The sequence below is a fragment of the Mizuhopecten yessoensis genome, unplaced genomic scaffold, assembly GCF_002113885.1.
Source record: "Mizuhopecten yessoensis strain PY_sf001 unplaced genomic scaffold, ASM211388v2 scaffold7669, whole genome shotgun sequence".
NCBI classification, from domain to species: Eukaryota; Metazoa; Mollusca; class Bivalvia; order Pectinida; family Pectinidae; genus Mizuhopecten; species Mizuhopecten yessoensis.
In genome coordinates, this window is record NW_018407163.1 from 1,059,947 (window position 1) to 1,074,314 (window position 14,368).

Below are 14,368 nucleotides of genomic sequence, written 5' to 3' on the forward strand. Positions count from 1 at the left end.
TTTCCTTTAAAACTCTTCTAGTCCGTTATGGCTCAGTAGATTATGACCAAATTTGGTCTTGATCATATCCTTGGCTGAAGGGTTCTCAATTTTGTATACACAGTTAAAGGTCTCCCCTCCCCTGTGGGTAGAGGCCTAATAGGGAAGAAAGATGTAAATCTTTAAAAACCTCCTCCTTCTGTACCAATGGGAGGATTTCCAACCAAATTTGTTCCAGAGCATCTTTGGGCAAATGGGACTGAATATTATATAAACGGTGGGTGAGGCACTTCCTAAGGACACCAGAGGGATGGGGTCCTTTAGGGGAAAAAAATAATCTTGAATTGAGGGATTTTATCCCTATCCTATAACCAAGTACTTTGTATACAATTACTAAGCATGAAGAGAAGAAAACATTCATGCTACCAGGATTGGCCTTGGGGTCCAGATCCCCCCTGGGGACTATCCCCCTGGTTGTAACATGAAAACAGTTGAGATCCTCACCCAATGATAATATACAAAATTGCTGGGCATGAGCAATACACTCATGTCCTTGGTGCCTTATACATTCAAAAGGATTAAGTCCTTCTTGCAGCTTGCATTTCTTGCACTCCTTTGGTAAAATGGTATGGCATTCAGAATGTTTAAAATTGATAATAAAATACCAGGGGAGCTATTAAGCTTTTAAGATTGAGGATTGTGTTTTCATTAACTGGACATTCTATTTAACACTTTCTTTTCAATGGATTTTGGCAGCTTCAGTTTCTCCTCCAACACCCCATCCTAGGCATCAAGTTGAAGCTTCTTCTACTGCTGCAGGAACCACAGCAACTCCACCACCACTACCAAAGAAGCGTGGACCTCCACCAAAAGATACACAGGCGTATTTCAACTACATGTACGAGCAATCACCAGTGTCTCCATCTTACTGGACTAAATACGACAACAGTAAACCCCTTAAGATGTGGAACTTGACAGTCGCTCCTACCACTTCCAGCCATGCAGTTTATTTACCTGTTGATAGAAGCACATTCAAATCTATAGAAAATGTTGTGAAAAAATCCTGGGATGCAGCACATTTTGGACATGGAAATGATGCACAGGGTTTGTCCCAGCTTGGATACAGCAATATTCAAGTTACAAAAATTGAGCGTATAGAAAATCCAGTTCTGTTTGAAAAATATGCACAAAATCGGGCACATTTCTTTCGCAGGGCTGCTGGATTTGGAAAACCATTGACTCCAGTGGGGCAAATATCTGCAGGATCAAAAAGGCCTTTACTAACAACACAGCTGTGTGATGCTAACCTCAGGCGGGATATCTACCCGGAGATTAACGAGCATTACACATTTCATGGTACACCTGAAGATAGAGTAGCAGTCATCACCGCACAGGGGCTTGACAACAGGTTGGCTGGAAATACTGTCATTGGCCAGGGGGTGTACACGGCTGAGAGCTCCACTAAGTCTGACCAGTATGCAGGTATGTCACAATCTTGCCTTTCAGTCCGAGCCTCAATTCGACCCTAAGATAATAATACCTATACAATCTTTCAATGATATTTGTGCAAGCATTTCTTTTATCTATACACATTCCTTAAATGATACCTACCAGAATATAAAATCCTTTTCAATATCTATACGTTTCGATACGTCTCTATTGTAGAAATAGGACTGGGAACCTATGCAAAGCCTCGGTTTCTTCACCAGAATTTCCTTATCCCACAGTTTATATGACAAACTCTACTAAGGTATAGGTTCAATAAGTGCAATGTTTATCAGTAAAATTGCTGTCACTTTTAAACTTTCGAAGATATATCTATTTCACCCAGCAATACACTGTATATAGATCACTATGACCTCCCTTTAGATCAAAGGTCAAAATAGAACAAAGCCAAGATGAATATTGGCTAATAAACGGAGACATACATTACCTGTTTGTATTTATTAGGGCCCCGTATCGTAGATACGGGTGCCCTATAGTAATCACTCTGTCTGTCTGTCTGTCTGGCTGTCTGTCTGTCTGTCCGTCCACAAATTTTGTTCCTGGCTGATAACTTTGATATTTATTGACCGATGTACATGAAACTTGGTCAAGATGTTCAGTTCACAAAAATACTCATTGAGATAAAAATTCAAGGTCAAAGGTAAAGGTCATTAGGGTCAAAGGTCAAGGTCAAATTTTACATCTTTTCACTGATGAACATTTTGTTATGACATTATGAGGCAAAGTTGATCAGAATTAAACAAGGAGTCAACTGACCAAAGGTCAAGGTCATCGGGTCAGGGGTCAAGGTCAAATTTTGTAGCTTTTCACTGGTGAACATTTCGCTATGACATTATGTAGCAAAGTTGTTCGGAATAAACAAAGAGACACACTCAGGTAAGAAGTCAAGATCAAAGGTCAAGGTCATTAGGTTCAAAGCTCAAGGTCAAATTTTACATCTTTTCACTGATGAACATTTTATGACATTATGAAGCAAAGTTGATCAGAATTAAACAAGGAGTCAACTGACCAAAGGTCAAGGTTATTGGATCAAAGGTCAAGGTTAAATTTTGTATCTTTTCACTGGTGAACATTTCGCCATGACACTTTGAAGCAATGTAGCTCAGAATTAAACAAGGAGTCAATTGACCAAATGTCAAGGTCACTGGGTCAAAGGTGAAGGTCACTGGGTCAAAGGTGAAGGTTAAATTTTGTACCTTTTCTCTGATGAACATTTTGTGATGACATGATGAAGCAATGTTGTTCAGAACTTAACACAGTGTCAACTGACCTTAGGTCCAGGTTACTGGGTCCAAAGGGTCAAGGTCAAGTTTTGTATTTTTCACTGATGAACATTTTGTTATGATATTAAGAAGCAAAGTTGGTCGGAATTAAAGAATAAGTCAACTGACAAAAGATCAGGGTCACTGGGTTAATGGTCAAGGTCATTTGGGTCCAAAGGTCAAAGACAAAGTGGATCTCTGACTTTGACCCTGGCTCTTGATGGAGAAGGTATATAAGGTGAAATAAAACAAATCAAAGCTAACAAATAAGAATTGCACTGGTATTTACATTTCTGTTAGCCGAGCAAATATGGAGGTGGAAGGAAACAAGACTCACATCATAGTACATGTAAAATGTATATTTTGCTTCCTTGCGATTCTTTTTGAAGTCCAAATGTCAAACGTCAAGCTCAGCTACTATATGAGCAGATTGCTTCTTGATGATTATGGGGTATATATTGCCACAAGACGGGGCCCTTACTGACCTGTCAGTGTTAAAGTTAATTATTATTTGTAACAAGGACAGTGCTTGGATCATGATGCAAACACCTGATCTGCAAAAACCAATTGCCTGGTATAACACCTGTAATAACAGAGAGTGGTTAGAGATATGTTTTCGGGCAGTCAATAATATTGTTAGAAATAAAAGATACTTCATTAATGGAAATGTTCACAATGTTACTCTTCAAGCTGATGGCAGTGTGGAATTTTTTGCATTGCAATAGTTCTGAAACCTTTATCTTATATATCTAACGTTTGGATGTTCTCATGGTAATTTACTCAGCACTAAAAATGCAGACATCTTAATACCGCGAAAGTTTACACTTTTGCTGTAAAAATTAATAAAATCATTTGATTAAGGTAAGAAATACCACAGGTCTATTTATAGGTCTTTTTTGCTAGTTAGACCTAGCATGCACATATAGTCTATTCATTTTTGTGGTCCATTTCATTATTTTTAGGTCACCTGAGCTTTGCTCAAGTGACCTATTCCAATCGCTTTCCGTCTGTCGTCGTCCGTCGTGCGTCGTGCATAAACTTTTACATTAACAACTTCTTCTCAAGAACCAGTGGATGTAATTTTTTCAAACTTGGTCAGAATCATCCTTGGAGGAGGAAGATGGTTTTAAATTGTAAAATTAGGATTCCTACCCCAACCCTAGGGGCCAGGGCGGGGCCCAAAAGGGAAAATTAACCAATATTTCAAAATCTTCTTCTCCAGACTCGGAGGTATTACAGTCATTTTCTCTGCATGGATGGAAAGATCATCAGGGGCTTTATTTAAATTGTAAATTTCAGGCCCCCCGAGCTATCCGTTCTCCCTTGGGGAGGGGGTGAAGTTTACTATAGTTTATACCTGAGCTTTGCTCAAGTGGCCTATTCCAATCGCTTTCCGTCTGTCGTCGTCCGTCGTGCGTCTTGCATAAACTTTTACATTATCACCTTCTTCTCAAGAACCAGTGGATGGAATTTTTTCAAACTTGGTCAGAACCATCCTTGGTAGATGAGGCTACCAAATTGTAAAATTGGGATTCTTACTCCAACCCGAGGGGCCAGGGCCGGGCCCAAAAGGGAAAATTAACCAATATTTCAAAAATTTTCTTCTCCAGACTCAGAGGTATTACAGTTATTTTCTCTGCATGGATGGAAAGATCATCAGGGGCTTTATTTAAATTGTAAATTTCAGGCCCCCCGAGCTATCCGTTCTCCCTTGGGGAGGGGGTTAAGTTTACTATAGTTTATACCTGAGCTTTGCTCAAGTGGCCTATTCCAATCGCTTTCCGTCTATCGTCGTCCGTCGTGCGTCGTGCATAATCTTTTACATTATCAACTTCTTCTCACGAACCAGTGGATGGAATTTTTTCAAACTTGGTCAGAATCATCCTTGGTAGATGAGGCTACCAAATTGTAAAATTGGGATTCATACCCCAACCCTAAGGGCCAGGGCAGGGCCCAAAAGGGAAAATTAACCAATATTTCAAAATCTTCTTCTCCAGACTCAGAGGTATTACAGTCATTTTCTCTGCATGGATAGAAAGATCACCAGGGGCTTTATTTAAATTGTAAATTTCAGGACCCCCAAACTATCCGTTCTCCCTTGGGGAGGGGGTAAAGTTTACTATAGTTTATACCTGAGCTTTGCTCAAGTGACCTATTCCAATCGCTTTCCGTCTATCGTCGTCCGTCGTGCGTCGTGCATAAACTTGTACATTATCAACTTCTTCTCAAGAACCAGTGGATGTAATTTTTTCAAACTTGGTCAGAACCATCCTTGGTAGATGAGGCTACCAAATTGTAAAATTGGGATTCCTACCCCAACCCTAGGGGCCAGGGCGGGGCCCAAAAGGGAAAATTAACCAATATTTCAAAAATTCTCTTCTCCAGACTCAGAGGTATTACAGTCATTTTCTCTGCATGGATGGAAAGATCATCAGGGGCTTTATTTAAATTGTAAATTTCAGGACCCCCGAGCTATCCGGTCTCCCTTGGGGAGGGGGTAAAGTTTACTATAGTTTATATAGGGAAACGACACTTTTGGGTATATTTTGACAATTTTCTGTTGGAAATTATTTTTACTTGGTCAGAATCATCTTTGGTGGATGAAGGTATCAAATTGTAAACTTGGAATTCCTACCCCATCCCCAGAGGTTAGAGCGGGGCCCCAAAGGGAACATTTACAAATATTTTAAAATTCTTATCCTTTGATGACATGACAAGTATTGTATTTCACTTAGTTTACATGCTGATTTCCACATCACATCTAAACAATAAAATAAAGCTACCAGTACCTATGATATAACTCAGGTGACCGCTAAGGCCCTTGGGCCTCTTGTCTTCTACAAACCCAGATCTTTACCTTTAGTCCAATCTGAGTGTCTTCTCTTCTACCTCTACTACAAACCCAGATAGCTACCTTTAGTCCAACCAGTGTCTTCTCTCCTATCTCTACTACAAACCCAGATAGCTTCCTTTAGTCCAATCAGTATCTTCTCCTCTATCACTACAACAAACCCAGATCGCTACCTTTAGTCCAACCAGTGTCTTCTCTCCTATCTCTACTACAAACCCAGATCGCGACCTTTAGTCAAATCAGTGTCTTCTCCTATATCACTACAACAAACCCAGATCGCTACCTCTAGTCCAACCAGTGTCTTCTCTCCTATCTCTACTACAAACCCAAATAGCTTCCTTTAGTCCAATCAGTGTCTTCTCTCCTATCTCCACAAACCTAAATCTCTACCTTTAGTCCAATCAGTGTCTTCTCTCCTATTTCTACTACAAACCCAGATCGCTACCTTTAGTCAAATCAGTGTCTTCTCCTCTATCACTACAACAAACCCAGATCTCTGCCTTTAGTCCAACCAGTGTCTTCTCTCCTATCGCCACAAACCTAAATCTCTACCTTTAGTCCAGTCAGTGTCTTCTCTCCTATTTCTACTACAAACCCAGATCGCTACCATTAGTCAAATCAGTGTCTTCTCCTCTATCTCTACAACAATCCCAGATCTCTGCCTTTAGTCCAACCAGTGTCTTCTCTCCTATCGCCACAAACCTAAATCTCTACCTTTAGTCCAGTCAGTGTCTTCTCTCCTATTTCTACTACAAACCCAGATCGCTACCATTAGTCAAATCAGTGTCTTCTCCTCTATCACTACAACAAACCCAGATCTCTGCCTTTAGTCCAATCAGTGTCTTCTCTCCTATCTCCACCAACCTAAATCTCTACCTTTAGTCCAACCAGTGTCTTCTCTCCTATCTCTACAAACCTAAATCTCTGCCTTTAGTCCAACCAGTGTCTTCTCTCCTATCTCTTCAAACCTAAATCTCTACCTTTAGTCCAATCAGTGTCTTCTCTCCTATCTCCACAAACCTAAATCTCTACCTTTAGTCCAACCAGTGTCTTCTCTCCTATCTCCACAAACCTAAATCTCTACCTTTAGTCCAATCAGTGTCTTCTCTCCTATCTCCACAAACCTAAATCTCTACCTTTAATCCAATCAGTGTCTTCTCTCCTATCTCAACAAACCTAAATCTCTACCTTTAGTCCAATCAGTTTCTTATCTCCTATCTCTACTACAAACCCAGATCACTACCTTTAGTCCAATCAGTGTCTTCTCTCCTATCTCCACGAACCTTAATATCTACCTTTAGTCCAATCAGTGTCTTCTCTACTATCTCCACAAACCTAAATCTCTACCTTTAGTCCAATCAGTGTCCTCTCTCCTACCTCTACTACAAACCCAGATAGCTACCTTTAGTCCAACCAGTGTCTTCTCTCCTATCTCTACTACAAACCTAAATCTCTACCTTTAGTCCAATCAGGGTCTTCTCTCCTATCTCCACAAACCTAAATATCTACCTTTAGCCCAATCAGTGTCTTCTCTACTATCTCCACAATCCTAAATCTCTACCTTTAGTCCAATCAGTGTCTTCTCCCCTACCTCTACTACAAACCCAGATAGCTACCTTTAGTCCAAGCAGTGTCTTCTCTCCTACCTCTACTACAAACCCAGATAGCTACCTTTAGTCCAATCAGTGTCCTCTCTCCTACCTCTACTACAAACCCAGATAGCTACCTTTAGTCCAACCAGTGTCTTCTCTCCTATCTCCACCAACCTAAATCTCTACCTTTAGTCCAATCAGTGTCTTCTCCCCTATCTCCACAAACCTTAATATCTACCTTTAATCCAACCAGTGTCTTCTCTCCTATCTCCACAAAACTTAATATCTACCTTTAATCCAACCAGTGTCTTCTCTCCTATCTCCACAACCCTAAATCTCTACCTTTAGTCCAATCAGTGTCTTCTCTCCGATCTCCACAAACCTAAATCTCTACCTTTAGTCAAATCAGTGTCTTCTCTCCTATCTCCACAAACCAAAATTTCTACCTTTAGTCCAACCAGTGTCTTCTCTCCTATCTCTACTACAAACCCAGATCTCTACATTTAGTCCAATCAGTGTCTTCTCTCCTATCTCTACTACAACCCCAGATCGCTACCTTTAGTCCAATCAGTGTCTTCTCTCCTATCTACACAAACCTAAATATCTACCTTTAGTCCAACCAGTGTCTTCTCTACTATCTCCACAAACCTAGATCTCTACCTTTAGTCCAATCAGTGTCTTCTCTCCGATCTCCACAAACCTAAATCTCTACCTTTAGTCCAATCAGGGTCTTCTCTCCTATCTCCACAAACCTAAATATCTACCTTTAGCCCAACCCGTGTCTTCTCTCCTATCTCCACAAACCTTAATATCTATCTTAAGTCCAATCAGTGTCTTCTCTCCTATCTCCACAAACCAAAATCTCTACCTTTAATCCAACCAGTGTCTTCTCTCCTATCTCCACAACCCTAAATCTCTACCTTTAGTCCAATCAGTGTCTTCTCTACTATCTCCACGAACCTAAATCTCTACCTTTAGTCCAATCAGTGTCTTCTCTCCTATATCCACAAACCAAAATCTCTACCTTTAGTCCAATCAGTGTCTTCTCTACTATCTCCATAAACCTAAATCTCTTCCTTTAGTCCAATCAGTGTCTTCTCCCCTATCTCCACAAACCTTAATATCTACCTTTAGTCCAATCAGTATCTTCTCTACTATCTCCACAAACCTAAATCTTTACCTTTAGTCCAATCAGTGTCTTCTCTCCTGTCTCCACAAACCTTAATATCTATCTTAAGTCCAATCAGTGTCTTCTCTCCTATCTCCACGAACCTTAATATCTACCTTTAGCCCAATCAGTGTCTTCTCTCCTGTCTCCACAAACCTAAATCTCTACCTTTAGTCAAATCAGTGTCTTCTCTCCTATCTCCACAAACCAAAATTTCTACCTTTAGTCCAACCAGTGTCTTCTCTCCTATCTCCACAACCCTAAATCTCTACCTTTAGTCCAATCAGTGTCCTCTCTCCTACCTCTACTACAAACCCAGATAGCTACCTTTAGTCCAAGCAGTGTCTTCTCTCCTACCTCTACTACAAACCCAGATAGCTACCTTTAGTCCAACCAGTGTCTTCTCTCCTATCTCTACTACAAACCCAGATCTCTACATTTAGTCCAATCAGTGTCTTCTCTCCTATCTCCCCGAACCTTAATATCTACCTTTAGTCCAATCAGTATCTTCTCTACTATCTCCACAAACCTAAATCTCTACCTTTAGTCAAATCAGTGTCTTCTCTCCTATCTCCACAAACCTAAATATCTACCTTTCGCCCAACCAGAGTCTTCTCTCCTATCTCCACAAACCTTAATATCTATCTTAAGTCCAATCAGTGTCTTCTCTCCTATCTCCACGAACCTTAATATCTACCTTTAGCCCAATCAGTGTCTTCTCTACTATCTCCACAATCCTAAATCTCTACCTTTAGTCCAATCAGTGTCCTCTCTCCTACCTCTACTACAAACCCAGATAGCTACCTTTAGTCCAACCAGTGTCTTCTCTCCTATCTCCACCAACCTAAATCTCTACCTTTAGTCCAATCAGTGTCTTCTCCCCTACCTCTACTACAAACCCAGATAGCTACCTTTAGTCCAATCAGTGTCCTCTCTCCTACCTCTACTACAAACCCAGATAGCTACCTTTAGTCCAAGCAGTGTCTTCTCTCCTACCTCTACTACAAACCCAGATAGCTACCTTTAGTCCAAGCAGTGTCTTCTCTCCTACCTCTACTACAAACCCAGATAGCTACCTTTAGTCCAATCAGTGTCCTCTCTCCTACCTCTACTACAAACCCAGATAGCTACCTTTAGTCCAATCAGTGTCCTCTCTCCTACCTCTACTACAAACCCAGATAGCTACCTTTAGTCCAATCAGTGTCTTCTCTCCGATCTCCACAAACCTAAATCTCTACCTTTAGTCCAATCAGGGTCTTCTCTCCTATCTCCACAAACCTAAATATCTACCTTTAGCCCAACCAGTGTCTTCTCTCCTATCTCCACAAACCTTAATATCTACCTTTAATCCAACCAGTGTCTTCTCTCCTATCTCCACAAACCTAAATCTCTACCTTTAGTCCTATCAGTGTCTTCTCTCCAATCTCCACAAACCAAAATCTCTGCCTTTAGTCCAATCAGGGTCTTCTCTCCTATCGCCACAAACCTAAATATCTACCTTTGGCCCAATCAGTGTCTTCTCTCCCACCTCTACTACAAACCCAGATAGCTACCTTTAGTCCAACCAGTGTCTTCTCTCCTATCTCCACAAACCTAAAACTCTACCTTCAGTTCCATTTTTCATGTATGATCTTCTGTCCTTTCTACCTATCAGTTGTACATAAAACAACAATTCACAATAAGCAAATTAACTAACTTCCATTTCTGTCGGTCAGATAATTATTAAGAGTGGGACAGCCTTCATGAGATGGACAGCCATCAGGTGGTTAGAATAGTCCTAAAATTCAAATGGTATTTCCCATTATTCAAACATATTAAGATACATATCAATTTTGAAAATGCAAATTCAAGACTTCCCAGAACAACTTTCTTCCATTTGACAAAAATCAACACTTTGCAAATTCAAAGCTGTATGCATCTACATGATATTCATTTAAATTTCTGATTACAGATTGTGTTGGGAGGCGTGACAAGACGAAGGATAAAAAGATGTTCCTGACCCGGATGTGCCTTGGAGATCCCTTTATTTTGAATAAAAAACCAACATCAGTTTTCAAACGTCCTCCATGTAAAACATGCAAGAAGGACATTTGTGCTGATCTGTCACACGCTGGAAATTTTGATTCTATTCTTGTTGAGGACTTCTGGATCTTTCGAGAATTTATTGTGTTTGAAAAAGACCGGTGTTATCCAGAATATCTGATAACCTATAAAAGAGTGTAATGAAAGATTGTTAATTTACAACAATAACTTCCAACTATTTAAGTTTGATTAATGAGGAGACTTGATTGTTAATTCTCACTACAGGTATTTGTTACAATCAAGTTTTGTTTTCCCAGCTACCAATTGGCCGAAATTTCTTTTATAAAAAAACTTTTCCTAGTTGCTCTAGTCATCTCATAATCAAGCTGCATTCACCGGTAATGCAGGTAGCTGGGTTATCTACTGGAAACAGATGGTTAGATTATCTGTTGGAAATAGGTGGCTTGATTATCTACTGGGAACAGAGGTAGCTGGATTATCTATTGGGAACAGAGGTAGCTTGATTATCTACTGGGAACAGAGGTAGCTGGATTATCTACTGGGAACAGAGGTAGCTGGATTATCTACTGGGAACAGAGGTAGCTGGATTATCTACTGGGAACAGAGGTAGCTTGATTATCTACTGGGAACAGAGGTAGCTTGATTATCTACTGGGAACAGAGGTAGCTTGATTATCTACTGGGAACAGAGGTAGCTTGATTATCTACTGGGAACAGAGGTAGCTTGATTATCTACTGGGAACAGAGGTAGCTTGATTATCTACTGGGAACAGAGGTAGCTTGATTATCTACTGGGAACAGAGGTAGCTTGATTATCTACTGGGAACAGAGGTAGCTTGATTATCTACTGGGAACAGAGGTAGCTTGATTATCTACTGGGAACAGAGGTAGCTTGATTATCTACTGGGAACAGAGGTAGCTTGATTATTTACTGGGAAAGGAGGTAGCTTGATTATCTACTGGGAACAGAGGTAGCTTGATTATCTACTGGGAACGGAGGTAGCTTGATCATCTACTGGGAACAGAGGTAGCTGGATTATCTACTGGGAACAGAGGTAGCTTGATTATCTACTGGGAACAGAGGTAGCTGGATTATCTACTGGGAACAGAGGTAGCTTGATTATCTACTGGGAACAGAGGTAGCTTGATTATCTACTGGGAACAGAGGTAGCTTGATTATCTATTGGGAACAGAGGTAGCTTGATTATCTATTGGGAACAGAGGTAGCTTGATTATCTATTGGGAACAGAGGTTGCTGGGTTATCTATTGGGAACGGAGGAAGCTAGATTATCTACTGGGAACAGAGGTAGCTTGATTATCTACTGGGAACAGAGGTAGCTTGATTATCTATTGGGAACAGAGGTAGCTTGATTATCTATTGGGAACAGAGGTAGCTTAATTATCTATTGGGGGGAACAGAGGTAGCTTGATTATCTACTGGGAACAGAGGTAGCTTGATTATCTACTGGGAACAGAGGTAGCTGGATTATCTATTGGGAACAGAGGTAGCTTGGTTATCTATTGGGAACAGAGGTAGCTTGATTATCTACTGGGAACAGAGGTAGTTGGATTATCTATTGGGAACGGAGGTAGCTTGATTATCTACTGGGAACAGAGGTAGCTTGATTATCTACTGGGAACAGAGGTAGCTGGATTATCTACTGGGAACAGAGGTAGCTGGATTATTTATTGGGAACAGAGGTAGCTGGAGTATATACTGAAAACAGAAATGGATGAATTATTTCAGCTCCACAGATAAATTGCCCCGTAAATAAAGTGCTATTTATAATATCCACATGTAGTACTGTGCATCGTGTAATGTCCTTTTTATGAATTCATACTGAATTCTTTGGTGCACTTTTTATGAAAATCAGTACCAAGTACCTGTAAAAAAACAACGTTTATTTACTGCATTAGAAAGTCATACTGAAAACAGGTTGTCAACCATATATTTGTGTTGTGAAATTGATCACTGAGTTTCAGTGTTGCTATAGAGGAAACTGTTCTTGTTTTTTCACATGCTTTATATTATTTTTTCAGAAAACGTGTTAATAACTTTACTTTATTTGGAGAAAATAATGTACATGTACATGCATACCCCCAGGTTAACTAAGTAAGATACCTGGTAAGTTAAAACACTTTCTTCAAGCAATTTTATTATATACATGTACATATATATTCATGTGTAGATATCATTATCAGAGGAAAAGATAAAGGGGATAATTTTCACCGAGTTATTTTTACAAAGGGGAACAATCCATTGACATCGCTAGCTTTTAGGTAGCTAGTGATAGGTAATATGGGCTGATAAAACCGGTCTTCAACTTAAGTTTCCAAATTCATTTGGAAGAAAAATCAGACCGGTTATGTCAGCCTATATAAGCTTCCTAAAACCAATGTAACAAATCCCTCATTACTGCAAATTCCAGCAACAATTTTAAGTAAAATATGGATTTTTTTTAATTATGAGACAAATCTATTCATTATTTTCCGTAGCACATGAACTTCCGTCTTGTCACATTAAAATGTATATTCTGTCTGAGATGAGTGCGGCAAGTTTTTTTTTTAGGACAGAGATTGACATGTTTATTCGCAGGATGATATATACAGGGTGAGTGGCATTTTTTACAGGTGGATATATATACATGACGTGTGGCATTTTATACAGGTGGTTATTTCATCATCTACTGTCTCTGACAAAGTTTTCGGAGAGAATTAAGAACACATGCAGTATACATGCCAATCTTTCAGACTGAATTACAAGATCTCAAAATATCTAAAAGTATTGACAATAACCGTTATTACACAAAATAAAAGTGTAACATGACATAGCTATTCTATGCAATGACCTAATGGAAATGAGCAGATTTCAAAGTAAGACAAAACTGTGTATGATACATGTAGTCTAATTATATATATAGATAATCTGCCTCCAAAATAGGAAGACTTGGCAAGTATATAATACACATGATGTAATATTTAGCATCCAAACTCCACTTGGCAATAAATGTACAGCGTACAAATCTGTGTCTTTACATCTCCACATTTCCGCCCCAGAAATTCCTTGATTTGGTCGTGCTGGTGGTTAGCACTTATGTCCTTTGCTAGCAAGGTGTCTCGGTACTTTTTGTGTGTGAAAAAAGTGTCTAGGGAAACAGACTTATAGGGGATAAAAGGTGTATCGTTTATGTATCTCATATATAGAAAAATGTTTAAAATGCAAGTAAATCACAATGTAATCTGCACCTTGATATCTAATACAGTGAAAATGTGTCGGCAAAATGAAACTTCTTCTATTGTCAATACATTTTTATATAAATATTTGTAGATATCTAGATACACTCCGTTTATGACATCACAAATAAATTGAAATCGCCTGAAGAGCCCAGAGATGGGCGAAAGCGCTAGCGAAATGTAGTATTGGTGTTTTTTTATATACTGGTGTACTGCTATATATATATTTATGCCTACTCCACATAAAACTCAACACATGTATAGAATTGAATAAGGCCATCATAAGATGACAATTTATTATAATGACATAATGACACAAACTATGAAAATGATGTTTATTGTCAATTTACATCCTTAGGTGGGGATTCGACAGAATTACGCCACACCAACACACATATATATAAATCACAAACAAACAATATTAAAAAGGGTGGCATGTAAGGGTGGGTTTTTCAATAAGGCAAATTTGGTATAAATTTCTAAAAAGATGCTGCCACAAAATGGCGCCGTTGAAAATTTTCTTAAATATGAAGAAAGAGGCCTACAGCCAATCAGATTGTAGCGTGGGATGTCAGCCAATCAGAAACCTCAAAACAATGGAGGCACCAAGAAGGGGGGGAGCGGCACCCTAAGGGGGCTATGTTTGTAGCAACCTTTTAACAATACTTGTCAAACAGTCTAATGCAGGGTTTATGTGTCGCGACATAAAATCAGCTATGTATATAACTTGCAT

At 39.5% G+C, this 14,368-nt stretch overlaps 1 protein-coding gene across 5 annotated transcripts in view; it reads left to right on the top strand.

The window, feature by feature from the left end:
* LOC110454109 (poly [ADP-ribose] polymerase 14-like) overlaps positions 1–13,424 on the top strand; it is a 28,873-nt gene extending 15,449 nt beyond the window's left edge. For 2 of the 5 annotated variants that reach the window (XM_021503475.1, XM_021503476.1), the window contains exons 11-12: positions 736–1,461; positions 10,310–10,978. In XM_021503475.1, coding sequence (XP_021359150.1) covers positions 736–1,461; positions 10,310–10,581 — 998 coding nt within the window. In that variant the 3' untranslated portion in view covers positions 10,582–10,978. Of the gene's footprint in view, positions 1–735; positions 1,462–10,309; positions 10,979–11,822 lie in introns of those variants that run through there. The other 3 variants (XR_002463340.1, XR_002463342.1, XR_002463341.1) reach the window with 3 other exon arrangements.
* The last annotated feature ends 944 nt before the right edge of the window (positions 13,425–14,368 follow it).